This window comes from Mustelus asterias, chromosome 10 (assembly GCF_964213995.1).
Source record: "Mustelus asterias chromosome 10, sMusAst1.hap1.1, whole genome shotgun sequence".
NCBI lineage: Eukaryota > Metazoa > Chordata > Chondrichthyes > Carcharhiniformes > Triakidae > Mustelus > Mustelus asterias.
The window spans coordinates 67775023-67799604 of record NC_135810.1 but is presented as its reverse complement, the minus strand read 5'-3'; the positions used below and the strand labels follow the sequence as shown (position 1 = coordinate 67799604).

The window sequence follows — 24582 nt, the reverse complement described above, 5'->3', positions numbered from 1 at the left end:
TCTATGATTCTATGAAACAACGAGGGAACACGTTATCCTAGATTTGGTATTTTGCAATGAGAATGGATTAATTAATAATCTTGTTGTATGGAGTCCTTGAGGGAACAGTGGCCATAACATGATAGAGTTCCTCATTAGTCTTTTTCGAAGTGGTAGGCAGAGACTAGTAGGGCCTCACAGAGATCAGTGCTTGGGCCCAAGCTATTAAAAATATACGTCAATGATTTGGATGAGGGAACCAAATGTAATATTTCCAAATTTGCTGATGACCTTAAACTTGATGGGAACGAGGGGTGAGGAGGTTGTTAAGATGCTTTAAGGTGATTTAGGCAAGTTTAGTGATTGGGAAAATACATGGTAGATGCAGTATAATGTAGATTAATGTGAAGTTATCCACTTCGGGCAGAGAAACCGAATGACAGATTATTATTTAAATGGTGATAGATTGGGAAATGCTGATGTGCAAAGGGTCCTGAGTGTCCTTGTACACCAATTATGGGAAACAAGCATGCAAGTACAGCAAGGCAAATGGTTTGTTGGGCTCCATTGCAACAGCACTTGAGCACAGGAGCAAAGATGTCTTACTGCAGCTGTAAAGGGTCATGGTGAGACCACACCTGGAGTATTGTTGCAGTTTTGGCCTGCTTATCTAAGAAAGAATATACTTGTTACAGAGGGAGTGCAGTGCAGGTTCACCAGACTGATTCATGGGATGGCACGATTGTCATATGATGAGAGATAGGGTCAACTTGTATTCACTGGAATTTAGAATAATGAGGGGATCTCATTGAAACATATATAATTCTGACAAGGCTGGACGGACATGTCGGAGCATGGATGTTGTTTCCTCTAGCTGGGGGGTCCAGAACAAAGGAGTCACAATCCCAGGAATGGGATAGGCCACTTCAAACTGAGACGAGAAGAACATCTTTTAAAGTTTGAAATCATGCCCTCCCTCCGAGCAATGTTGGAAATGGGGTAAGACTTAAGTGACCAGGTCTTGCCTCCCATTTTGATGTTCCACAGAGTCTTCTCAAATTCACAAAGATCTGGGCCTTTACCTTTACTTAATGAGTGCTGAGATTCTGATTACACTGAAGCATTGGATTACACAACAAAAAAAGGAAGTCAGTTGGTCTGGTGGCACAGTGGTAGCAGTCCTACCTCTGAGTTAGAAACTCCAGGCTTGAATCTCACCCCAGGACTTGATATCCACAGAAGGTGCATTCATAACATGGCCGAACAGATTGATTACCAACCTGTAAATCCTCTGATGAGTCTTTGGCAGATGGCAAGAGTGGGAAAGTTTCTTAATCAGCCATCTGCAGAAGGCAACAGCAAATTTCTACAGTACTTTACTAAGCATCACCATGGACCATTACAGAAGTCCATGGTCACCAACACCCATCTGGGGAATGGTACCTAGACAGATAGAGAAAGGATACCATTTAACCCAATGTGCATATGTCAGCTTTTTGAACACGCTACTCTTGCCACCTCCCAAATGTTCATCAGAGGATGTACAAAGTTGATAATCAATCTGTTTGGCCAGGTTATGAATGCATCTTCTGTGGATATCAAATCCTGGAATGAGATTCATGCCTGGAGATATTTTGCTGTTATCTATTTACTTTTTCTGCTACATTACTGAATTCTGCTAAATTCACCTTATGACAAGCATCAATACTTACTAAAGCAGTTTGTAAACTGATTATAGGACATGTGTGGGCAGAACTAAAGAGGCTACCTTGAAAAGACTCAAAGAATAATATAATTATTGGGCTCATATGATGTTTATTTCACTCCATACAATAGTGTATCACTTGGCTCTAGTTTCTTTATTGCACTGATAGCCCTTATTGGATCCTTGCCACACATACTGCGAATCAAAATTGGGATCAAAATATTGTATCAACAAAATGAAATATGACAAAATTGCATACACTAATACCTATTCGACACAGATACAAAGTCTGTTTTAATTTCCAGTTAGATGGAATTAACTATTGGTCTCTGCCGCTGACGGCTGAATTTTCATGGTGTTGGAAAGACTCCAAAGTAATTTTAAAATGGTGAATGGGACCTGATTCCTGGCTGTCATTCCTGATATCCCATGTCAGGGAAAGTTGGGGGTAAGGGTTCAGGTTGCGAGCCTGAACTCTGCAGTTTCAATTTTTTTGGCTCCTTTGGAGAAGCAGATATTTCCTGGCCCCCTGCAATTTTGGTGGAGTTGGGACAGCTTTGTTGGAGTTGGGCCAGGCTCATAGCCTGTCAGTGGAGTCATGAACCATAGTCTGGATTTGAGAACCTTTTCAAAGGTAACTGCAAAAGGTCTTACCTATGTCCCCACCTTACCCCCAAGACCTATCCATTGCAATTCAGTGCCCCTCACCTACTCCATGTAGCCCCCATGCCAACTCACACTCCTCCACCCAACCCCAATGGCCCCTCATAACACCTTCCTCCCAACCCAGGGCCTTTTCATGCCTATTCACTCAGTATACATTCTGTACAAGGCCAATGAATCCTATAGTAATCATGGCATGTGTTAAACAGCTTAGAAACACCCATAAGTTTTTGAAAAATATCTGGTGTTCCTGCAAGCCTATAAAAGCGTCAATTGATCAGAACGTTAAAGTTTTAATAACACAAATAAACATTGATCCACTGCCAAAAGAGAACACAGAAAATGGCTTATTACCAGCTCATAGAGCTGTCAATCAAGCAAAATCAATAAATCTTTCCAGCCATGAAAATAGTGTTAATCCTTTTTTATAAGTTTGACTGCTACATGGTTGTCAAAACACTAGTTTATTTTTTACAAAAGCTTATGAATTTGTGTTTTTTCAATGCAATTCATCATATCCCATCCTTAATATATGATTCATTGATTCTATAGAGAGTATTGAGTAGGTGAATGGGCATGGAAGCCTTGAGTTGACAATTAAGGTATGAGGATCCAAGGGGATAGGTGAAAGGCATTGATTGGCATTGAGTGGCATAAGGGCTGAAACGGGCTGTGTGGGTAGGTGGGGAGCATAGTTTGGCATTGAGATACCATGGGAGCTATAAGTGGCTGGGGCAGTAGATGGAGGACATAGGTTGGCATTGATTTTGCATGGGATGTATATGGGTCATGCCACCCCCTACCCCCAGATTAAAGAATATCAGGACATTTGGGGCACTTTTAACAGAGGCGGGTTTGCCAAGTCCACACGAGCTACTTGCATGGCAGTGAAAATCCAGCCCTGCTTTTCCAAGTTCTTCTGCTAGAGATTAGAAGTTGCGCAGTGCTGAGTCTCAGTAGCAGAGCAGTTCATATTTCTCAGATCTCTTCAGTTAGCAATCAATCAGCTGTCATGAAGATACCATTAATAAACTGTGGAGACAGCTGCACAGTAGAACTGTATTTTAGAAAATTGGCAATGAACCTAAAAATCAAGAATGCTGCCAGTTAATATTAGGAGATCTGTTGACTAGAAGTACATTCAACACTTCGAGGTTAGACCGATTTCAGAACTAAAATATAATGAATGATCGACAAAATGAGTCAATCTAAAAACCTTTACTGTTTGGCCACTAAGAAGCTCAGAATCAAATTTAATATTATGCAAGCTAGATGAATATTTGTTAGTAGGCTTTTAAACCTCTTGGTGAGTTGACAATACAATTCTTGAGTGATAAGATCACGTACAAGCACCATGGATTGAATGGAGGTACAACAGGAAAAATTATGAAAGGGAATCATCAGTTCAAATGGGAGCTGCGTTGATGCACGTCTCACAGTGCACTTTCCATGATGTTATTTGTTCAGGAGAAAGTCGACCAACAAATATCCTGATGCAGTGCAGGCAGTAATTTGAAAAAGTTGCATACATCTCATTATGGAAGGTGCTGGGGTGGGGAGAATTAAAATATTATGCATAGGTAATGCTCTTTTGTTTAAAAATAGCACCTCTGTAGATTAGATAATGGCCGCTATTTTACCACTTTTATTCTAAGTGCTGGGCGGACTTGAAACTGGGAGTGTTTCAGATCCGTTTTCTGGGCCCCCCATACGCACGCCTGCATGAAATATCAGCAAGTCTGTTGCTCACTGCAGAAGCCTGTGGGTGAGGCTCAACATGCCCAAAACCCTGCAGAGGGAGGTAGTGCGCATGTGCAGGCCTCTGATACTGCACATATGCATTACCAGTAGCAGGGGTCTGACAGAAAAGAGAGAGCTGTCAGGCCCCTGCTAGTGCAGGTTGCCTGAAGCAGCTCCCCCCCGCAATTGCGGGGGCCCACGGCCCGAGATACAGCCCACGCCGACCCCCCTGCCACCCAGACCGATCGCAGATACCCCCTCCCCCCACCGATTGCAGACCGCAGAGTGGCAGCGGGCCCCCTCTCCCTCCCCCCACCAATTGCTGCAGAGTGGCAGCAGACCCCCTCCCCCATCAGCCCCACCCCTGTGCACTTACCGCTGGACATTGCCCAGGTGCCAGTCTGGCACTGCCCGAGGGGCACCCCCCTTGCCCTAGGCCTCCCTGGGGGGCCTCATAGACATGTCTATTCCTCGCTGGTGCGAACCTTTCCCGGTGAGATCATAAAGGGGGTCAGACCCAGACGATTGAGTGTCGGGCTCACTAAGCAGATGTAAAACAGCATTATAATACATTTCCATATATTAACCTACCTCCCACCCATTTCCAGCGTGAGGCTGACCGCGGCACTCGTAAATGGCGCTGGTGGCAAAAACCGGCGCCAATCGCGCTAAGCGCTTTACGCCCAACTTTACCACTGCGTCGCATCCAAAAACAGGTGCAACGGAATGGTAAAATCACCTCCAATGGACTTGATGATTAAAACTTACTTTAAAATTTTTGTTAAGGGGAATAGCCTGAAGAAATGGTGGTTGTAATCATTGCTGTTACTACTGGTTCCTGCTTATAGCCGTTTGGTTATTTTATCATTCTCCTTTTTTTTTACATATTGCTGAACAATTGTCCCCATAATAGATTTGACAGCAGCAAACGTCAACATCCCAGCCAGTTTATAAAAAATAAGTTGTTCCACAAAGTTAGTTTTTTAAGATTTGCACTGAGGAGAAACAGTGGCAGGTGTGCATAGAAAAATGTAATCTAGCTGTTAGCCAGAGGCAGTTCTACAGCAATTAAACTATTTTTCTATAATGTCATCAGAGAATTTCAGTATTTTCAACATTCGTTATAATTTATTTTTCAACTGCAAAATGATCTCAGTTACAAGATATGTCCATAACCATTAAATATTTTAAAAGTGCAGAAAACAGCATCACTTCTTAGCATATAAGTAGAGACCAATCTATGGTGATATGAAAGTTTTGATTGTGTGAAAACACTGTAATCAGAACTACTTCAGTTTCATCAACACTTCTTAAAACTGTATTAAATTGTTATAATATGGCAGTAACATCAGGCCTGTGCTTGTATGGACACCCAACTGAAAAAACATGGCCAGAATTTTCCTGTCCCAAATTGGAAGTGCACAGCGGTGGGACGGCAAAAAAATGGTTGCTGGGTAAAAAGCAGCTAGAAATCCAACATCTGTTTCTACCCTCTGCCATTTTCCCGAGGAGAGTAGATGGAGTGGAATCTGAATAGTCGCACTTCTATTAGCAAGGTAATTTAAATACATTCAGTGCCCATCTCTGAAAAATGTTCAGTTTTTATGTGAGGAGGCCAGGATTCACCAGCTATTTTACACCAGCTGCATGGAGGCGGGAAGTGTTTTAAAGGTAAGTAATTGATTTTGTGTTTTCAGCTTAGACATCTGCTGAGATTAGCAATACTGAAGTTGAATTATTTATTTGGGGTATTTATGGGCTCTTGGATGCAATGCAGCATTTTTATGTGATTGTTTATATCTGGGATCTATGATTGATTTAGTCCAGATTAATGGAATAAAAGCCATGTTTACAGAGCAGAAGAGTTTTCTTTCCAATTCCGTATCACTGAGCCAACATTTATTGTCCATCCCTAATTGCCCTTCAACTGAGTTTCTTGCTCGGCCATTTCAGAGGGTATTTAAGAATCAACAACATAATTGTGGATCTGGAGTCATATGTAGGCCAGTCCAGGTAAGCATGTCAGATTTCCTTCCTTAAAAAACCATTAGTGAAGGAAAGCTGCTTCACAGCTCCAGGGTCCTGGGTTCGATTCCCGGCTCGGGTCACTGTCTGTGTGGAGTTTGCACATTCTCCTCGTGTCTGCGTGGGTTTCCTCCGGGTGCTCCGGTTTCCTCCCACAGTCCAAAGATGTGCGGGTTAGGTTGATTGGCCAGGTTAAAATTGCCCCTGAGATGCGTAGGTTAGAGGGATTAGCGGGTAAATATGTGGGGGTAGGGCTTGGGTGGGATTGTGGTCGGTGCAGACTCGATGGGCCGAATGGCCTCCTTCTGCACTGTAGGGTTTCTATGAAAGGTTTTAATTACAGTCGACAAAGTTTTTTATTGAATTCAAATTTCATGATCTGCTGTGGTGGGATTCAAACCCAGGTCGCCAGGGGAGTGCCCTAGGCTTCTGGGTTACTAGTCTAGTGACAATACCACTAAACTACCATCTCCTTCATCAATAGTATTGGAAAAGTATCACCTTGTTTTTCTGTAAAAAGTATTGTATGATCAACTGCACTGGTGGCATAAGTGCAAAATGGTTGCCAATGGAACTGAAAACTTGAGTAATTGGCCCTTTAATAAAATTTGTTATTGATTCTATCTACCACACAACTTTTCATTTATGGTTGCATTTTGGATGTGAATTCAGCCTTTGGCTAAGATCAGGTCTAAGTTCCAAGCTGCAAATATTTTTGTTTTGTTTTTGGGTGGATCTCAATGCTAGTTTTGACCTAAGGTCCCAACAACAGTTGAACTCTCCTGTGATAGATGGAGCTTCATGCTGACTCAGGCCTACTGACATTACAGTGAAGACTCAACATTCAGCTGTGGCTTCAACCTCCACCTGAGTTCCATGCCAAGGGATGCGTATAATTGTCAGGATGACAATGAACAAGAGGGAAGAACACATGACCCAGGACTAAACGTTCTTTGTGAAAAGGATCTTATTTGACTGCTGTGGACATCAATCTTTAGGCATCTTCTATTTGCGAGAGCTCTCCAGCATTGGATATTTTTATGTTATCATATCCATATGATTTGAAAGAGATCATAAATCTGTAAAGCAAACCTTATGTTCTGCTTATTTAAAAATGGACTTCACTGGACCAAAAAAAAATGGTTGCAACAGGTCACATGATTTACAAGTTAGCTACAGTTCTGGAAACTTCCAACAGTAATTATAGAACAAAGCTCAACCCTCATCCTTATGAAATCTCAAATCTATCATTGTGTGGACCCATTGCAATCAATGAAACAAGAGAGCAGTGGGTGGTTTTTCTCTCTAGCCTGGACTTATAACAGATATTATACCCAAGGAGCACTATTAACCACCATCTATCACCTCAGGTGAACAATGGATTTTGACCAGAGGCATAGAAACTAATTGTAACCCTGAAACTAACTCATCAGTGGACAACCTCAGATGACCTAAGCTCCTTTGGCTTTTGAAATGTTTTAACGTTACATTCTAGATTCACAGGGCAGTTTGTTGCTAAACATCTAGTCTTTCACCACCAAAGCCAGACTCCAGGCTGACAACAAAGTTTGCCTCAAGTCTAAACCTCCTTGAAGCCTAGTTCTTTGGAAGATGCCTGACATTGTTTGTTGAGCGGATCAAGTCTCAGGATACCAACTTTCTGTGCCATCACCAAATTTGAGGGAATTCGGTAACTCCCGATTTTAGCTCGCTGAATCCACTTGAACTTTAACTCCTACATGAAGAAACCCTCACTGGACTCTGACATTCACATGAATTAATATCCATGGGTGGAATTTTATGGCCTCGCTCGTCCCTAAACTGTAAAATCCCGCCCGAGGTCATTGGACCTTCCCATGGTCTGCCACTCACCCGCTCTGATTCCCGTGGCGGGCGGGACGGTAAAATTTCAGCCCATATCTTTGATGTTTTTTGTTTTAAGTTATTCCCTGTTGTAAAACTCTTTTCTTTCCTATCTCCTTCCTGTGTGCTTGTGTGTGTACGTATTTGCGATGAACGTCCGTGACCTTTAGTATATGAATAAACAATATTTCTGATTTAATTCTAAAGAGAGTTTGCTGCGAGTCATTTTAAAATTGATTTCATAAACAGAGGATTTGAGGAAATACGCCATAGCTTATTTCAAAAATTAAAACACTTCTGCCTTTAGACAGATGGTGAGAAACAAAGTACTTCAGTTTGTCTCTCTCTCCCTGCCCGTAACAATATTATGTTCAGAAACATTGTGAGATGCCTGAAGTTTCTGTAGGCATTCAAGGAGAAAGGAAAGCAGGTGTCACCACTGATATACACTGCAGAGCTATACTTAATGCAAAAGACACAATGGAAGTGCTTGGTGACAATCCATAAGTATAACCTCCACATGGATGTATTTATATTCCTTGTCAGGTAGGATTGAGGTGGCTTGAAACAATAGTGAAGTCAACAACCCTTTTTGGGATTAGGTCTTGAAGGTGGATGCCATTGGAACCATCTTCCACCCCTTTCCAGCTTCACCATTGGAGGAAGTTGAGGTTATTTGGTGGATGTGGTGCAGCCCTGATTTTGTTGCACCTGTGTAAAATCTGGATATGTGGCTACCAAATGCTGTAAGAAGCCTCACAACACCAGGTTAAAGTCCAACAGATTTATTTGGTAGCACAGGCCACTAGCTTTCGGAGCGCTGCCCCTTCATCAGGTAAGTGGGAGTTCTGTTCACAAACAGGACATATAAAGACACAAACTCAATTTACAAAATAATGGTTGGAATGCGAGTCTTAACATTCTCGCATTCCAACCATTATTTTGTAAATTGAGTTTGTGTCTTTATATGCCCTGTTTGTGAACAGAACTTCTACCTACCTGATGAAGGGGCAGGGGCAGCGCTCCGAAGGCTAGTGGCTTGTGCTACTAAATAAACCTGTTGGGCTTTAACCTGGTGTTGTGAGACTTCTTACCGTGTTTACCCCAATCCAACGCCGGCATCTCCACATCATGGCTACCATATGCAGCACAACCTACTGCAGAAGCTATATGAGGCAAAGCAAGGAGAACATGTGCTGAAAGCTGCGTACTGAGGTTGGCCACCTCTAAAAGGCTTGCATAAAGCATAGCATCATCTATGCACAGATGACTGAAGAAGGAGCCGCAAAGAAGGTCACTTCAAAAGGAATTAACACCCCACCCTCCAATCAAGGCTCTCAGCAGACAAAACAACAAGAGGCATGTGACAAACTTGGGAAGGATATTTCCAAAAATGGCCAGATGTGATGATACTGTGTTTTTAGGAAATGTATTTTTATCATGTTTCTTATAAAGGGAATGTTTAAAATTGAGCTCTGTTTTACATGGTGCCAATTTGTCTGGAAAAGTTTGGCTGAATTGGAAAGACCAGCTTCAATCATGTGCAGACTACAAGACTTCAAGAGATTATACAATGCTCTGAAATCTGTGTGCAGGTCCCAGTCCACTAGTTCATCACCAATCCTCAGTGTCCATATTTCAATATTGCTCACAGAAATTCTAGAAAGATAGGCAGAGTACTTTGATCACATCCTCAAACACCCTTCATTCATCAATGAAGGAGCAAATTAACAGGTTGTCAATTGCTCTTTTGATGACCCTCTTACATTGTTAGAAATGATAAATGCAATCAAACTGATGTTTAGCGGCAAAGCTCCAGGAGCTGATATTATCCCAGCTGAGGTCTGCAAGGCTAGTGGTCCATGCCTGCTCAAGAAGCTCATTGAACTCTTGTAATTCATTGTGGGAGCAAGAAACCATCCCGCAGGAATACAAATGCCTCTATTGTCCACCTATACAAGTGGAAAGGAACTTGGTAATTTTGTGACAACCAGCTCTCTGGTGCCTTCCATGATGGTGATTCTGGCATGGAAATCTGGCACGGACAGAAAGCTGCTCAATCTGAGACGACTCTAGGCAAGGACTAAGGTCTCCAAATACGTTCTTCACAATTTCCTATTTGTTGATGATTGTGCACCAGTTAATGCTACAGAGATAGACAGGCAACATAGCGTCCACTTGTTCTTCATTTCAACCACTTTGGCCTTATGATCTAAGTTCAGATATTATTAAGGGTGGAATTTTCAAGCCTTTGCTGTCAGTGGGATTTTTCAGTCCTTCTGACCCCTGCCCTGGGTTCTCCGGTAATGGGGCAGGCAAGCCAAGCAAAATGCCATAGTCTTCAGTGGGACTAGAAGATTCTGCCAGCGGCCACTGATGAGCTCCCTGCACCATGCAGAAACCCGCCAAAGTTGGGGGGGGGGGGGCATTGAAAAATTTCAATTTCAGACTTCAGGATGCATGCAAACATGTTTAAATGAATATTTGCCAGAATTTCCTGTTCTTTCTACCTTCAAAACACATTTCAAATAGAAAGACTTGAAGTTTCAAAGAACAAAGAACAAAGAACAGTACAGCACAGGAAACAGGCCCTTCGGCCCTCCAAGCCTGTGCCGCTCCTTCGTCCAACTAGACCAATCGTTTGTATCCCTCCATTCCCAGGCTGCTCATGTGACTATCCAGGGGCAGCACGGTAGCACAGTGGTTAGCACTGCTGCTTCACAGCTCCAGGGTCCTGGGTTCGATTCCCGGCTCGGGTCACTGTCTGTGTGGAGTTTGCACATTCTCCTCGTGTCTGCGTGGGTTTCCTCCGGGTGCTCCGGTTTCCTCCCACAGTCCAAAGATGTGCGGGTTAGGTTGATTGGCCAGGTTAAAAAAATTGCCCCTTAGAGTCCTGGGATGCGTAGGTTAGAGGGATTAGCGGGTAAAATATGTGGGGGTAGGGCCTGGGTGGGATTGTGGTCGGTGCAGACTCGATGGGCCGAATGGCCTCCTTCTGCACTGTAGGGATTCTATGATTTCTATGAAGTCTTAAACGATGTCAGCGTGCCTGCCTCCACCACCCTACTTGGCAGCGCATTCCAGGCCCCCACCACCCTCTGTGTAAAAAACATCCCTCTAATATCTGAGTTATACTTCGCCCCTCTCACCTTGAGCCCGTGACCCCTCGTGAACGTCACTTCTGATCTGGGGAAAAGCTTCCCACCGTTCACCCTATCTATCCCCTTCATAATCTTGTACACCTCTATTAGATCTCCCCTCATTCTCCGTCTTTCCAGGGAGAACAACCCCAGTTTACCCAATCTCTCCTCATAGCTAAGACCCTCCATACCAGGCAACATCCTGGTAAACCTTCTCTGCACTCTCTCTAACGCCTCCACGTCCTTCTGGTAGTGCAGCGACCAGAACTGGACGCAGTACTCCAAATGTGGCCTAACCAGCGTTCTATACAGCTGCATCATCAGACTCCAGCTTTTATACTCTATACCCCGTCCTATAAAGGCAAGCATACCATATGCCTTCTTCACCACCTTCTCCACCTGTGTTGCCACCTTCAAGGATTTGTGGACTTGCACACCTAGGTCCCTCTGTGTTTCTATACTCCTGATGACTCTGCCATTTATTGTATAACTCCTCCCTACATTATTTCTTCCAAAATGCATCACTTCGCATTTATCCGGATTAAACTCCATCTGCCACCTCTCCGCCCAATTTTCCAGCCTATCTATATCCTGCTGTATTGCCTGACAATACTCTTCGCTATCCGCAAGTCCAGCCATCTTCGTGTCATCCGCAAACTTGCTGATTACACCAGTTACACCTTCTTCCAAATCATTTATATATATCACAAATAGCAGAGGTCCCAGTACAGAGCCCTGCGGAACACCACTGGTCACAGACCTCCAGCCGGAAAAAGACCCTTCGACCACTACCCTCTGTCTCCTATGGCCAACACAGTAAGAAGTTTAACAACACCAGGTTAAAGTCCAACAGGTTTATTTGGTAGCAAACCTTTGGCCAAGCCAGTTCTCCACCCATCTAGCCACTTCTCCTTGTATCCCATGAGCCTTAACCTTCTTAACCAACCTGCCATGTGGGACTTTGTCAAATGCCTTACTGAAATCCATATAGACGACATCCTTCATCAACCGTTTTTGTCACTTCCTCAAAAAACTCCACCAAATTTGTAAGGCACGACCTCCCTCTTACAAAACCATGCTGTCTGTCACTAATGAGATTGTTCCTTTCTAAATGCACATACATCCTATCTCTAAGAATCCTCTCCAACAACTTCCCTACCACGGACGTCAAGCTCACCAGCCTATAATTTCCTGGGTTATCCCTGCTACCCTTCTTAAACAACGGGACCACATTTGTTATCCTCCAATCCTCAGGGACCTCACCCGTGTCCAAAGAAGCGACAAAGATTTCCGTCAGAGGCCCAGCAGTTTCATCTCTCGTCTCCCTGAGCAGTCGAGGAATGAAATGTAGTCCTTAAAGGAGAACAGGAGTTGCAATTTTTATTGAAATGTTTGTAATCCCTTTACAGTATTTTGTTAACCTTTATTCTGCTCTGCGAGCTTATCTTTAAAAATGTTCATAAAAATAGTTTATTATTGTCTGCCAGACTGCAGGAAAGCTTATACAAGATTTCAACTAAACAGCAACAGACAAAAGAGAGCACATCAAAAGAAGTTCTGCATATAACAAATGCAATATTTTGTGGATTAAGTGGTACAAGGTGAAGGAAGTATGGTGCCAGAACAAATTGCCCAGAGCTGCCTCTATACCACTCGCTATAACAACCATGGAGAAATGGCTCTGTAATCTCAAGGTTAGCAGGGAGACAGTTGCAAATCTGTATCAGCTAATGGAAGAATATAAGGAGAACACTGTGGCAGTTAGGGTCACCTCCTCTCTCAATGCTTTTTTGCAATCTCTTGCCAGGTGCGCTGTCTTCTCAAGAGTGTGTCCTGGAATTCAAACAAGGCAACTCCCCTCATACCCACATATTACTACAAAATGACATCAGTAATATCATTGAAAATACAAATGAAAGCTATAGCTACACCAAGAATTCAGGATTTAGAACATTTCAAATGATTTGCCACTTTTCACTATTAAGGCCTAGTTGCATTCATTTCATTGAGACAAAACTATAGCCAAATTTACTGAACAGGAGGGAAATGCAACATGAATTTGCTTTAAAACAGTAAACAGAATGTCAGTTAATTCAATAAAAATTCTTATCCATTCAGGGAATCTCAAAATCTCTGCAATATTGCCCCCTTCCTAAAGTGGCAACTCACTTTGAAAACACAAGATTTTAAATTTTCTGCAGTAAAGGTTAATTAATCCAAACTCAGTAGAATGAATCTGTGGAAAATGTCTGGCACAAGTGGAACCATTAACAAACCAATTGCTGACAGAAAATGTCACAACTTTTGATATAATGAATTTAGAAAAATATATAGCTGCAACACTTTGAAATAATTATTAATATTTAGAATGGTCTGCATACCAGCATACTTTTAATCGGCATTTAGGTAATGTCATGCCAATGTAATAGCAGTGACTACACTTCAAAGTATTCCATTGGCTGTAAAACACAAGGCATGTCCTGATCATGGAAAGCTCTATATAAATGCAAGTTGTTTTTGTAAATGCATTCAAGGATCAACAATACAATGGCAATTTATTATGTATAGCCAATAATTATAGGAGGGTGGCACGGTTGCATAGTGGTTAGCACTGTTGCCTCACAGCGCCAGAGAGCCGGGTTCGATTCCCAGCTTGGATCACTGTCTGTGCGAGTCTGCACATTCTCCCCGTGTCTACGTGGGTTTCCTCCGGGTGCTCTGGTTTCCTCCACAGTCTGAAAGATGTGCTGGTTAGGTGCATTGGCCACACTAAATTCTCCCTCAATGTACCCGAACAGGCACCAGATTGTGGCGACTAGGAGATTTTCACAGTAACTTCATTGTACTGTTAATGTTAGCCTACTTGTGACACTAATAAATAAACTTAAACTCTTTAGCACATCTGCAGGTCATGGTGGGTGGTGCTGTTAATGCTACTAGTGACAGCTAATATAAATCACCTCCAAATGCCAACATCAAACAAACTAGAATTAAATATATTGTTATGATCCCAGTTGATGTAATAACTGGACAGGAAGGTCCCAGAATTGAACTCTGGCTCAAAAGACTAACTTTTTTATCAAACATGGAGGGACAGAGTCGCAGGACTGTTAATTAGTTTTAATAAAAAGAAAAAAAAAATTAAATACGAAAAATGGATTATAATACAATAATCCTTTACATGTCCTTTAGCTTAACCAATACACAGGTTTTAAGATTAACATGGAGACAAAGTCCATTTGAAGCTACAATGGTCTAATTCACATACAAAGTTAGTGCTTGTGAATTTTTCCTCAGAATCCCTCCAGATGATTGTCACATAAGAGCTTCCAAACTCCACTCTCAAAATAAGCTTTAAAATCTTCTCTTGTAGCAATACATTCACCAGTGAGCTGCATTCCAAAATCTAGTTCATATTTTCCAAAAACCTCTGATCAGATCTTCTGCTCGACTTTTAGCAGCAAGTCCATGCCAGGATTTCAGATGAACCCTTTCAGGTTTTCACTGTTACACCAATCTGATATCCAGTCAATACTTTATAATTTATTTATAGAAGTTAGTAAGGTATCTCAGACTTTGGGATTATTCTCAGAAAACATATTTCTAGTATCCTCACCAATCAATTTCTTCTCAGCTTTGTCTGGTGTTCCTGAAGAGAATTCTATTCTATTTCCCAGTTTCTTCAACGTTGCCTTTAACTCCAGACTTCTTGAAAATGTAATTTCTCTAGCTTCTTAATTAGTTACTCTTTAAATCTTTGTCACTGGCTGTCTGAACCAATACTCCATTGTAGAGCTTTTCCTACAGCAAAGCTAAAAGAGCTGGTTCCTATTTAGCTTCCCCTAGCAGAGCTGAGAGAGAGTTGTTTACTGCTTCATGGTCTGTCTCCAAATGCCTCCAGTTTTCAGCTGAAACTAAACAACAAATAAAGCTTCTGCTCCCCTTACAGAGCCTCTCTAGTTGCTATGCAATTATCTTTCTTCATGGCTAACTCTCTAAACATAATATCAGCTGGAACTGAAACTAACCCCCAAACAGACAAACACTTCTGTTCAGTGTGAAATCTAACTACAACTCCCTTCCAGGCCACTGAAACGTTAAGTTAAACCAACCTAAAACTACCTTATTTCTAATGTTTACCCATACAAATATAAATCCTTTACAGCTGCCTTTGGTTTCTGTAACAACTGGAGGTGACTCGATACGGCTCCAACAAGAGGTGTTTATTAAACTATAATAACTATCTACATTCTCAGGGTCTGATAGAACACATGCACAAGTCTACTCTTTCTCTTCCCTGACTCTAACTGAGGTCCTCCCAGTCCCAGCACTTATGCCCTCGGTCTCAATTGACCGAGGTTCTGCACCTCCACTCCATAGGGACCAGCCTGTGGCCCCCAAAGGATCACCCCTTAAAGAGGCCATGTTACCACATTCCTTCCCCCTAACTCTTGACTCCACCTATGAGTGAAAACAAAGGAGAAACATTATATGGCATTATACAAAGGCATACAGACACAAGATCATATTAGGGACACCAAAGGATAGCCCACTCACAAAGTCAGTTGATCCAAAGACTTCCAGACTCTTGTGGAATGCTACAATTCTATGCAGGGTCCTTCATCAAGCAATGAATCTGGTCCCACAAAAGCAAAAGGCAAACTCATCAGCTTAGGATCAGCATCTTCCCCAGTGGCTTCTTCCTCCTTGGCTACAGAAGCCAAAGGCTGCCTTGGCTCCACAAAGGCCACATGTATCCCTGGTTCCATAACTGGTACACGGGTCCACTGCAGGACATGCCTGTTGGCCCCCTGGATCAGGCTCAGCTCTCTTCCTCAAATGATCCACATGTTTTTTCACACAGTGACCTTGTACTTTCAACACGTATGAAACTGGTCTGTTTTCTCTGCAATTCATCCTGACATTCAGGCTGGTCCACCACCAAAGTTTCTTGCCATGACTAGGTCATCAACCTCGAATGCTCTGTCTCCTTTCTTTGAGTCATGGTGTTCTTTCTGGGAGGCTTGCCTAGCCTCCACTCTCCCTGGCAAATCAAGCAGGTTTGTATGCAACGCCCCATTAATAATTCAGCTGGCGTAACCCTAGCATTCGACCTGGTGTTATATGATAACAAGAAACTTGTCAAATGGATAGCTAGTGGCCTCTGAGCTTGTTTCTTCATGGAAGCTTTAAATATTTGAATGCCTCACTCTGCCAAGCCATTCGAGGCTGGGTGGTAAGGGACTAACCAAATGTGATGCATATTATTTGAGCTGACAGACTGGTGGAACTCCTCAGCTCTAAATGCTGTGTCATTGTTGGACACTAAGACCTCATGGATGGTAAAGATCTGCTGTAACCTGTTGATTGTGGCTGTTGGCATAGCAGACTTCATTATCTAGACATCTGGCCATTTTGAATGTGCATCAACAAGGATGAGGAACATATGTCCCACGAACTATCCAGCGAAGTCTATGTGCAAACATGACTATGGCCGGCCTGGACACTCCCACGGATGCATATTTACCGATGACGGCAATTACTGCTGGGTTTGACAATTCGGGCACTGGCTGACCATTCTTTTTCATTGTCGATGCCAGGCCACCATATGTAGGTTCAGGCAGTGACTTCATCCTGCTCTGCTCAGGATGTGCATCATGCAACTCCTGTAGTAAAAGTCATCAGCCCCTAGGATAGCACTATAGCATGAGCTCCCCCACAATAACCTCACATGTTATCTCCATACTATGCTGTTGATTAAGGTCTGATCTGCTCCGACTTAGTAAGAAGTTTAACAACACCAGGTTAAAGTCCAACAGGTTTATTTGGTAGCAAAAGCCACACAAGCTTTCGAAGCTTGTTCAACACGTATGTCAAATTGTCAAACCCAGAAGTAATTGCCGTCATCGGTAAATATGCATCCGTGGGAGTGTCCAGGCCGGCCATGGTCATGTTTGCACATAGACTTCGCTGGATAGTTCGTGGGACATATGTTCCTCATCCTTGTTGATGCACATTCAAAATGGCCAGATGTCTAGATAATGAAGTCTGCTATGCCAACAGCCACAACTGCTCCGACTTGCCATAGTGCCAACATAGTAAGACCATATTCTTAACTTTGGACAGCAATAGATCCTTCTAGGTCCAAGACTTTATACTGGCAGCTGAGACTGGCAATGTCTCTAGCAAGTGCAAAGTCTGGCACAGGTGATGATGGAATAGTCTGTGGCAGAGGGAGGCAGCTGATGCATTCGCATTCAAAATTTGCATCCCTGGTCTCTATTGGAAGGAAGAGCTGTACGCAGCCAACAACAAAGCCCACCTCTGTACCCTTGTAGAGGCAATCAGCAGCAACAGCTTATTCTCTCAGAATAATCCTAACAGAGGCTTGTGATCTGATACAATGGTGAAGTGCCTCCCATATATATATATATATAGGTGAAACCTCACCGCATAGATTACAGCAAGACTCAATTCGATAGTATTTCTTCTCAGCATAGGATAAGGTTCTTGACGCGGATGCAATTGGCCTCTCTACTCTGTCTGACATCTTGTGGGATAGGACTACTCCCACTCCATTTGGTGATGCATCACAGGTAAACACCAAAGGTTTGTTGAGTCAAAATATACAAGGAGTGTTGATGACTGTAAGACTTGCTTTACTTTAGCAAACTCCTCCTTGTGCTTCTCCCCATTTCCATCTTTGATGCTTCTTCAGTAGCTGGTGTAATGGGGCCTGAGTCATGGACACATTCTGCAGGAATCTCCTATAATAATTTACCATCCCCAGGAAAGATTTTAACTCCGTCAAATTCCGAGGTTGTGGCACTTCTTTGATAGTTTTCACCTTCTCCTCAGGGGGATGCAAACCTTGAAACTAAGGTATGTAGCCTCATCCACTTGAAAGGTGCATTTCACATGTTTTAAGTGGATGCCTGCTTCTTTAAACCTTTTTAGGATCTTTTCCAGGTTTGCCTTGTGCCCCTCGGGGAACGCTCCTGTAACTAGGACATCATCCAAGTATACCATCACTTTGGGGATTCACTGTCACAAGCTTTCCATAGTGCACTGGAAAATGGCGGAGGCCGATGAGACCCCAAAACGGCAGATGAGCATACTGAGATAACCCTTTGTGAGTCTTAATGGTGACCAACTTTTGAGAGTCTTCATCCAGCTCCAGCTGCAGGCATGCACAACTAAGATCGGGCGGCACAGTAGCACAGTGGTTAGCACTGCTGCTTCACAGCTCCAGGGACCTGGGTTCGATTCCCGGCTTGGGTCACTGTCTGTGTGGAGTTTGCACATTCTCCTTGTGTCTGCGTGGGTTTCCTCCGGGTGCTCCGGTTTCCTCCCACAGTCCAAAGATGTGCAGGTTAGGTTGATTGGCCATGCTAAAAAATTGTCCCTTAGTGTCCTGAGATGTGTAGATTAGAGGGATTAGCGGGTAAATGTGTAGGGATATGGGGGTAGGGCCTGGGTGGGATTGTGGTCGGTGCAGACTCGATGGGCCGAATGGCCTCCTTCTGCACTGTAGGGTTTCTATGATTTCCATGATGATCTAACTTGGTGTACTTAAGGCCTCCTGCTAATTTTACATAGAGATCTTCTATTGTCAGATTGTGGTATCAATCCATCTGGGCTCCTCAATTCATAGTTATATTCTCCACAGATTCTCACAGTGCGATCTGCCTTCAAAATATCGACTGTGTGTGCAGCCCATTCAGAAAACTGCACTGATTTTATGACACCCAAATCTTCCAATCTTTGTATCTCAACTTCCACTTTTTGGTGAAGTGCTTAAAGCACTCGGTGGGCTTGAAAGAACCTAGGTGTGACATTGGGGTTAAATAAATTTTGGCTTTTGCTCCTTTTGTTCAATTCTTTCTGGAAAGCCTTTGAGTATCTGCACAGGAGCTCTTGAAAACTTCCATCCCGGACATTCAATATCTCCAGCCAGTCTAATTTTATCTGTTTCAATCAGCTTCGACCCACGAAACAAGGTCTGGGACTCTCAATCGCTAGAACTGGTAACTGTGCTGCTTGGTTCCTATAAGATACCAGTTCTTCAACTGTCTTCAGCATCACTCCCATATAGGTTGATGAAATGGCCTTGGAATAACTCAACATCAGGTGTTGCAGCCCTTTCTGGAGGTATCTGAATGCTTGTTCACTTATAACCATGGCTGCGGTTCCAGTGTCAACTTCCATCTTCAGAGGTCTGCCATTGACCATCAGGACTATCTCGATAGGTGGTACTTTGTTGAGTTGGACCTGGTTTAACATATAAGTTTCAGATCCCTTGTTGGATTCCTCAGCCAGTTGGTTTAATGGTGTTGCCTTAACCATTGTTTTCTTTTTTGTGTGTTCTGTCCTGCCTGCTTTGCTCTGCACTAAGCCTGCAAATTACCCTTTTTGTTTTGCAGCAAAAATGCAATGTTTGCACCGGAATGTCTCCTGGGAGTACAATCCCCCACACCAAAACATGCTTGCAAATCTGGTGCTGTGCTACCCCTCTCTGGCTCTTCTGCACCCTCACACGAGCTGTTCTTTGCAGTAGCTATTTCCGCCACAAATGGTTCACCTCATTGGGCATGCCTTGTAATTCATTCACACCTTGCTCAGCGCGTATAGTTTCTTCAGCCATCTCTACAGCCATTTCCAAAGAGATGTTAATTTCAGTCAGCAGCTTTCAGTATATTACCCCTAGCTCTCAACTTCAAGATCAAATAGCTCTATTTTCCCTATTATAGGCATATTAAGTCTGTCTCGACCTTTTTCTTCTTGGCTTCGATGATCATATACCTCCCCCTTGAACTGCATGCTGCGATCTCCCAATGACTGACGGAGTTTTTCCTCGTCGCCAGTGTAATAACTGGAGGTGACTTAATGTGACTCCAACAACATGAAGGGTTTACTAAATTATAATAATTATTTACATTTCAGAACATATACACAGGTCTACTGTGCTTTTCTCCCTGGTTCCAATTGAGGTCCTCACAATCCCAGGACTCATGCTCTTGCTCCCGACTGGCCCAGCTTCCCATGCCTCCGCTTCATAGGGTTCGGCCTAATCATGTGGCCCGCAAAGATTCACCCCTTAACGGGACCATGTTACCACAGTTTCCTAATAATATTCCTGTTTAGATGGATGGATGAACAAATTCTCCTTTATTCTGCTTTAATAATTTAACTCAACCTCAAAACGTAGAACTGCATTTATTACCGCATCTGTGTACCATTTCCGTTTCCCACAATAGCTATTTTAAGTATTTGAGATAAAATGAGATAAAAGCACAAATGTATTTTATAATTCACAACATTATCTCAATACCAAATCATGTTACAAAGCAGAAATTACTGAACCCAAGAAATTGTTATAATTAGTTATTCATGTTCCAACACATTTTCCTCACTGTGATATTGTTTTTCTTGACTTAATTAATGAGAGGACATATCTGGAGAAGTGAGGGAAAGAGGTACAATTGGAGCATAATTCTTCTGGCAGGGCTACAAATTTGAAGTATGACCTTGAAGCGTCAGATTTTTGTCCTATTTAATTTCCGACATGAAACTGTATTGGGACGGAAGGCGTTTATATGCTTGTTCCAATTGTGTCCCTTCAATTAGAACTTGTCCAGAAATTTCACCAAAAGAATTCCGGATTGGTCCGGCAGAATCCAGTCTGCTATAATCAAGTGCAGTTTCCAGCAAAGGTAAAGGCAATTGTAATTAATCCATTGATTAATTGACTGAGTATGAAGATTAAAAATATTTGGAGTTATTTCTTCTCTGCTGTCAGAGACCTGGTGCCACTCCAAGAACCACCTCCTTTGTAGATCAGACATCAGTGACACTAGATGGTACCCATCATGAATATTTAAATTACTGTTTCCATAATATTTTGAATTCAAACACCAAACACACATAAGAAAAAGTTTCTTAAAGTTAAAGTAAGAAAAATAACAATGGAAACCACTTCAGAAAAACAAAGCCTGTTCTGTGATTAGCACACAATTTGGGGCTTTTTAAAGCTTAGTCCTTTAATCTTTATACAACTCTGATATAGGTTTATTTTAAATTTCTCCCAGGACTCTAAATATGAAGGCTATCCATGTCCAAAACTTACTTGTTGAATTGTATTAAGCTCAATCAAACAAACATCAATGCAATCATCCTTAAAGTCACTTCAGTTCAGGTCAACGTTCTTACCTTCAGGTCTGTATTGGGCAATCATAGTCACAATCTGGCCTGCCCCCTTTAGAGCTAGTGCTGCCTGCTCATGTGTCGCAGCACGCAGATCAATGCCATTTACCTGCACACAAGACATCAAAAACAGTTAATTTAAGTAGCCTCAGCTAAGGGAATCCAACTTTTGTTCTAACATGATTTATGTACCAGAAGTGGTGTAGTGTTATATATGAACAGACCGGTGTTACGTTTGAAAAACCTGATGAAAAATCAAAATTAGGATTAACAAATTTATTGCAGAAAATATTTTTAGAATGTGAGCTTTAGCTTAGTCATTCATACCTCTGGAATGGCAATGCTAATTGATGAGTAATGAGTTACTACTCAATGATGCAGCATGGAGCTGATCACAATAAAATGTAAACACATCCTTACTGTGGAGAATCTGTACAAACAGAGAAATATTGGCCATGAAGGTTGCACGGGATTACTTCCAGTATGTTCTTGGCATGAGCCAATGGGAATGTGATGAAAGGAGTGAAAATTAGACTGTGACCAAGTCTACTCCTGCCCCAGTAAAGTAATCCACATCAGCAGGAAGACATTTGGGAAATACACAGCAGAGACTAGGCAATTTATGAAAAATAGAACACTTAAATCCCAATTGCCGTAACTAATTAGATGGAGTGTGCCATTCAAGGCTTTATTTTTGAAAGCCACGATTCCCAACATAACCTGTACAAATATATTACACATATATTACTACAACTCATGAACTGTCAGAGATAAACAATGAATTTGGAAAAACCATGGGAACTATCGTGCAATCATCGAAACCACTTCAGTAAGCTAGCAATACAGCTTAAAATATCCTTCATCAATGAATAATGTTTGAGCTTGGAAAACTGGGCATCCATCATTAGTGTTTCCGATTGGACATTATCTAGACTCTAAATTTGAGGTTAGAAATTTTATACAATTTGAACCTTTATTTACTGTTTGAATTATGATACTCTGAAATAGGAATCACAAAATTGTAAGATCATGTAGTAAAGTTCATGTTTTTTATAAGTATAAATCTGCATTCAAATTACTCCTTAGTAGTTACAAAATAGTGAAATAGTTTAAGAGAAGGTTGCTCAAGATCAGCAATTTGTCTAATTACATTTTACAATAATATTAATAGAAGTGAAACTATTATCATTGAAGTAAAACAAGTACTGGGTAGTCGCAGAACTTTGCATATATCATTTGTGAAGTTATGTTTGAAATACTTATAGTAACTTGGAGTATTCTACCTTTAGAAGAATATTGATGCCTTCAAGTGAGGTGTGCAAACAACAAATAGTAATATTGTGCGACTTATAGATCTAACTTAAGGAAAATAAACTCAGTATAGAATTTATTTTCACTGGAGAACAGATTGAAAAGGGGCATATTCCTGGTCTTTAATATGCTGAAACTGGAATTATGCAAACAATTCTTCACCTACTGAAATCAGCGTTACTGCAATCTCAAATCTCAATAGTCACAACGCTCAATAATTTTCGCTTCATGAGTCAAGGACTGTTTTGTATACTTTTTTAAAAACTTACTTGGGACTTAATTCCCTCTTCTAATCTGGATGAATCTACATGAATGTGTTTTACCATTTTCTTGCCTTTAGTAGATAATAAACTCACTATATCTTCAACACAAAAAAGCCTGGTTAAATTGGCTCCTTTTAAAACATAAATGTTAGGATTGGGAAAAGGGATACGTGATGGGAAAGGATCCTTTTAGATTTAATCTTGTTGCGACCAGCAGAGGGGGTTGAATAAAGGGAGCCAGTTCATCCCTCCTTACCAGCGCATAACAATTTGGGGGTATCCCAGCTGGATGGTAACAAATCGAGAGATTCCACCTGGGTTAACAAAATTTGATTTGATTTATTGTCATGTACTGGGATAGAGTGAAAAATATTGTTTCTTGTGCGATATACAGACAAAACATACTGTTCATAGAGTACGTGGGGAGAAGGAAAGAAGAGCGTGCAGAATGTAGTGTTGCAGCCATAGCTAGGGTGTAGAGAAAGATCAGCTTAATACATGGTAGGTCCAAATGTCTGATGGCAGCAGGGAAAAAGCTGTTCTTGAGTTGGTTGGTATGTGTCCTCAGACTTTTGTATTTTTTTCCCAATGGAGGATGACAGTAGTGGGTGGGTGGGGGGGCAGTGGGGAGAGCTACTTGAAATGGATTCAAGTATGAAGGGAAAGGTAAATAAGCACAACTGATTGCATCATGAGTATAAACCATTAAATCAAAAACCATGTCAATCAAATGAAAGTTAGAAACATAGAAACTAGAAGCAGGAGTAGGCCATTCAGCCCTTCGAGCCTGTTCCGTCATTCATTTTGATCATGGCTGATCATCAAATTCAATATCCTGATCCCACCTTCCCCCCATATCCCTTGATCACTTTAAAATCAAGAGCTATATCTAATTCCTTCTTGAAATCATACAACGTTTTGGCTTCAACTACTTCCTGTGGTAGTGAATTCCACAGATTCACCACTCACTGGTAAAAAACTTTCTCCTCACCTCAGTCCTAAAAGGTTTACCCCTTATCCTCAACCTATGACCCCCTAGTTCTGAACTCCCCCACCATCGGGAGTTAAAAGGACGGGACTGAAATAGAGTGGAACAATAGGTTTTCAGAGAGTTTGAAGGTATTTCAAAGGCTCTTATCTTTCTATGAAGGCTCAGAGACTTGAAATAAACAGTGTGTTAAAATAATTGGGCTGAGGGAATCCTCTCCTAGTGAAAGTGAGTGATTTCTGTCAGTCAAAGGACTTGAAAGGGGTCTTTTCACACCTGCAGTTCCCTAGAGAGAGAAAGGGGAATCACTTCTGCTGAATGGAATGCTGTGGTGATTTGGAAGCCTTCCAGCTGTCCAGGATGCATGGAGATTAAAGTGACCAGGAAACGTGAATGATTTTAGAGGACGGAGACAATAATGAGTATTTTACCCCAGAATGGTGTCTGAATACATCATCCTGAAACTAAACAACACCTTTCCCAGGGCTGGAAGGGGCAGTACAGCCATGAGAACCACATCTCGTGGGAGAGTGGCAAGGTTTCTCCCAGCCCAAGCGCACCCAACTCCCAGGACCCTGGGGGACCCTCTCTCTTCAGCCTGGTAGCAGCAGAGAGGCACATGGACACTGGACCTATCTCCTTGACTCCTCTCGGGTCCAACGCACCAGGACCATGTTGGTCATGGCCAAAACTAAAGCCCGC

At 42.2% G+C, this 24582-nt stretch overlaps 1 protein-coding gene across 1 annotated transcript in view; it reads right to left on the bottom strand.

The window, feature by feature from the left end:
• Positions 1–24582, bottom strand: part of dlg2 (discs, large homolog 2 (Drosophila)) — a 945868-nt gene that overhangs the window by 315974 nt on the left and 605312 nt on the right. Inside the window, exon 16 of the mRNA XM_078221879.1 lies at positions 21325–21427. Within this exon, the coding sequence (XP_078078005.1) occupies positions 21325–21427 (103 nt within the window). The remainder of the gene's footprint in view (positions 1–21324; positions 21428–24582) is intronic.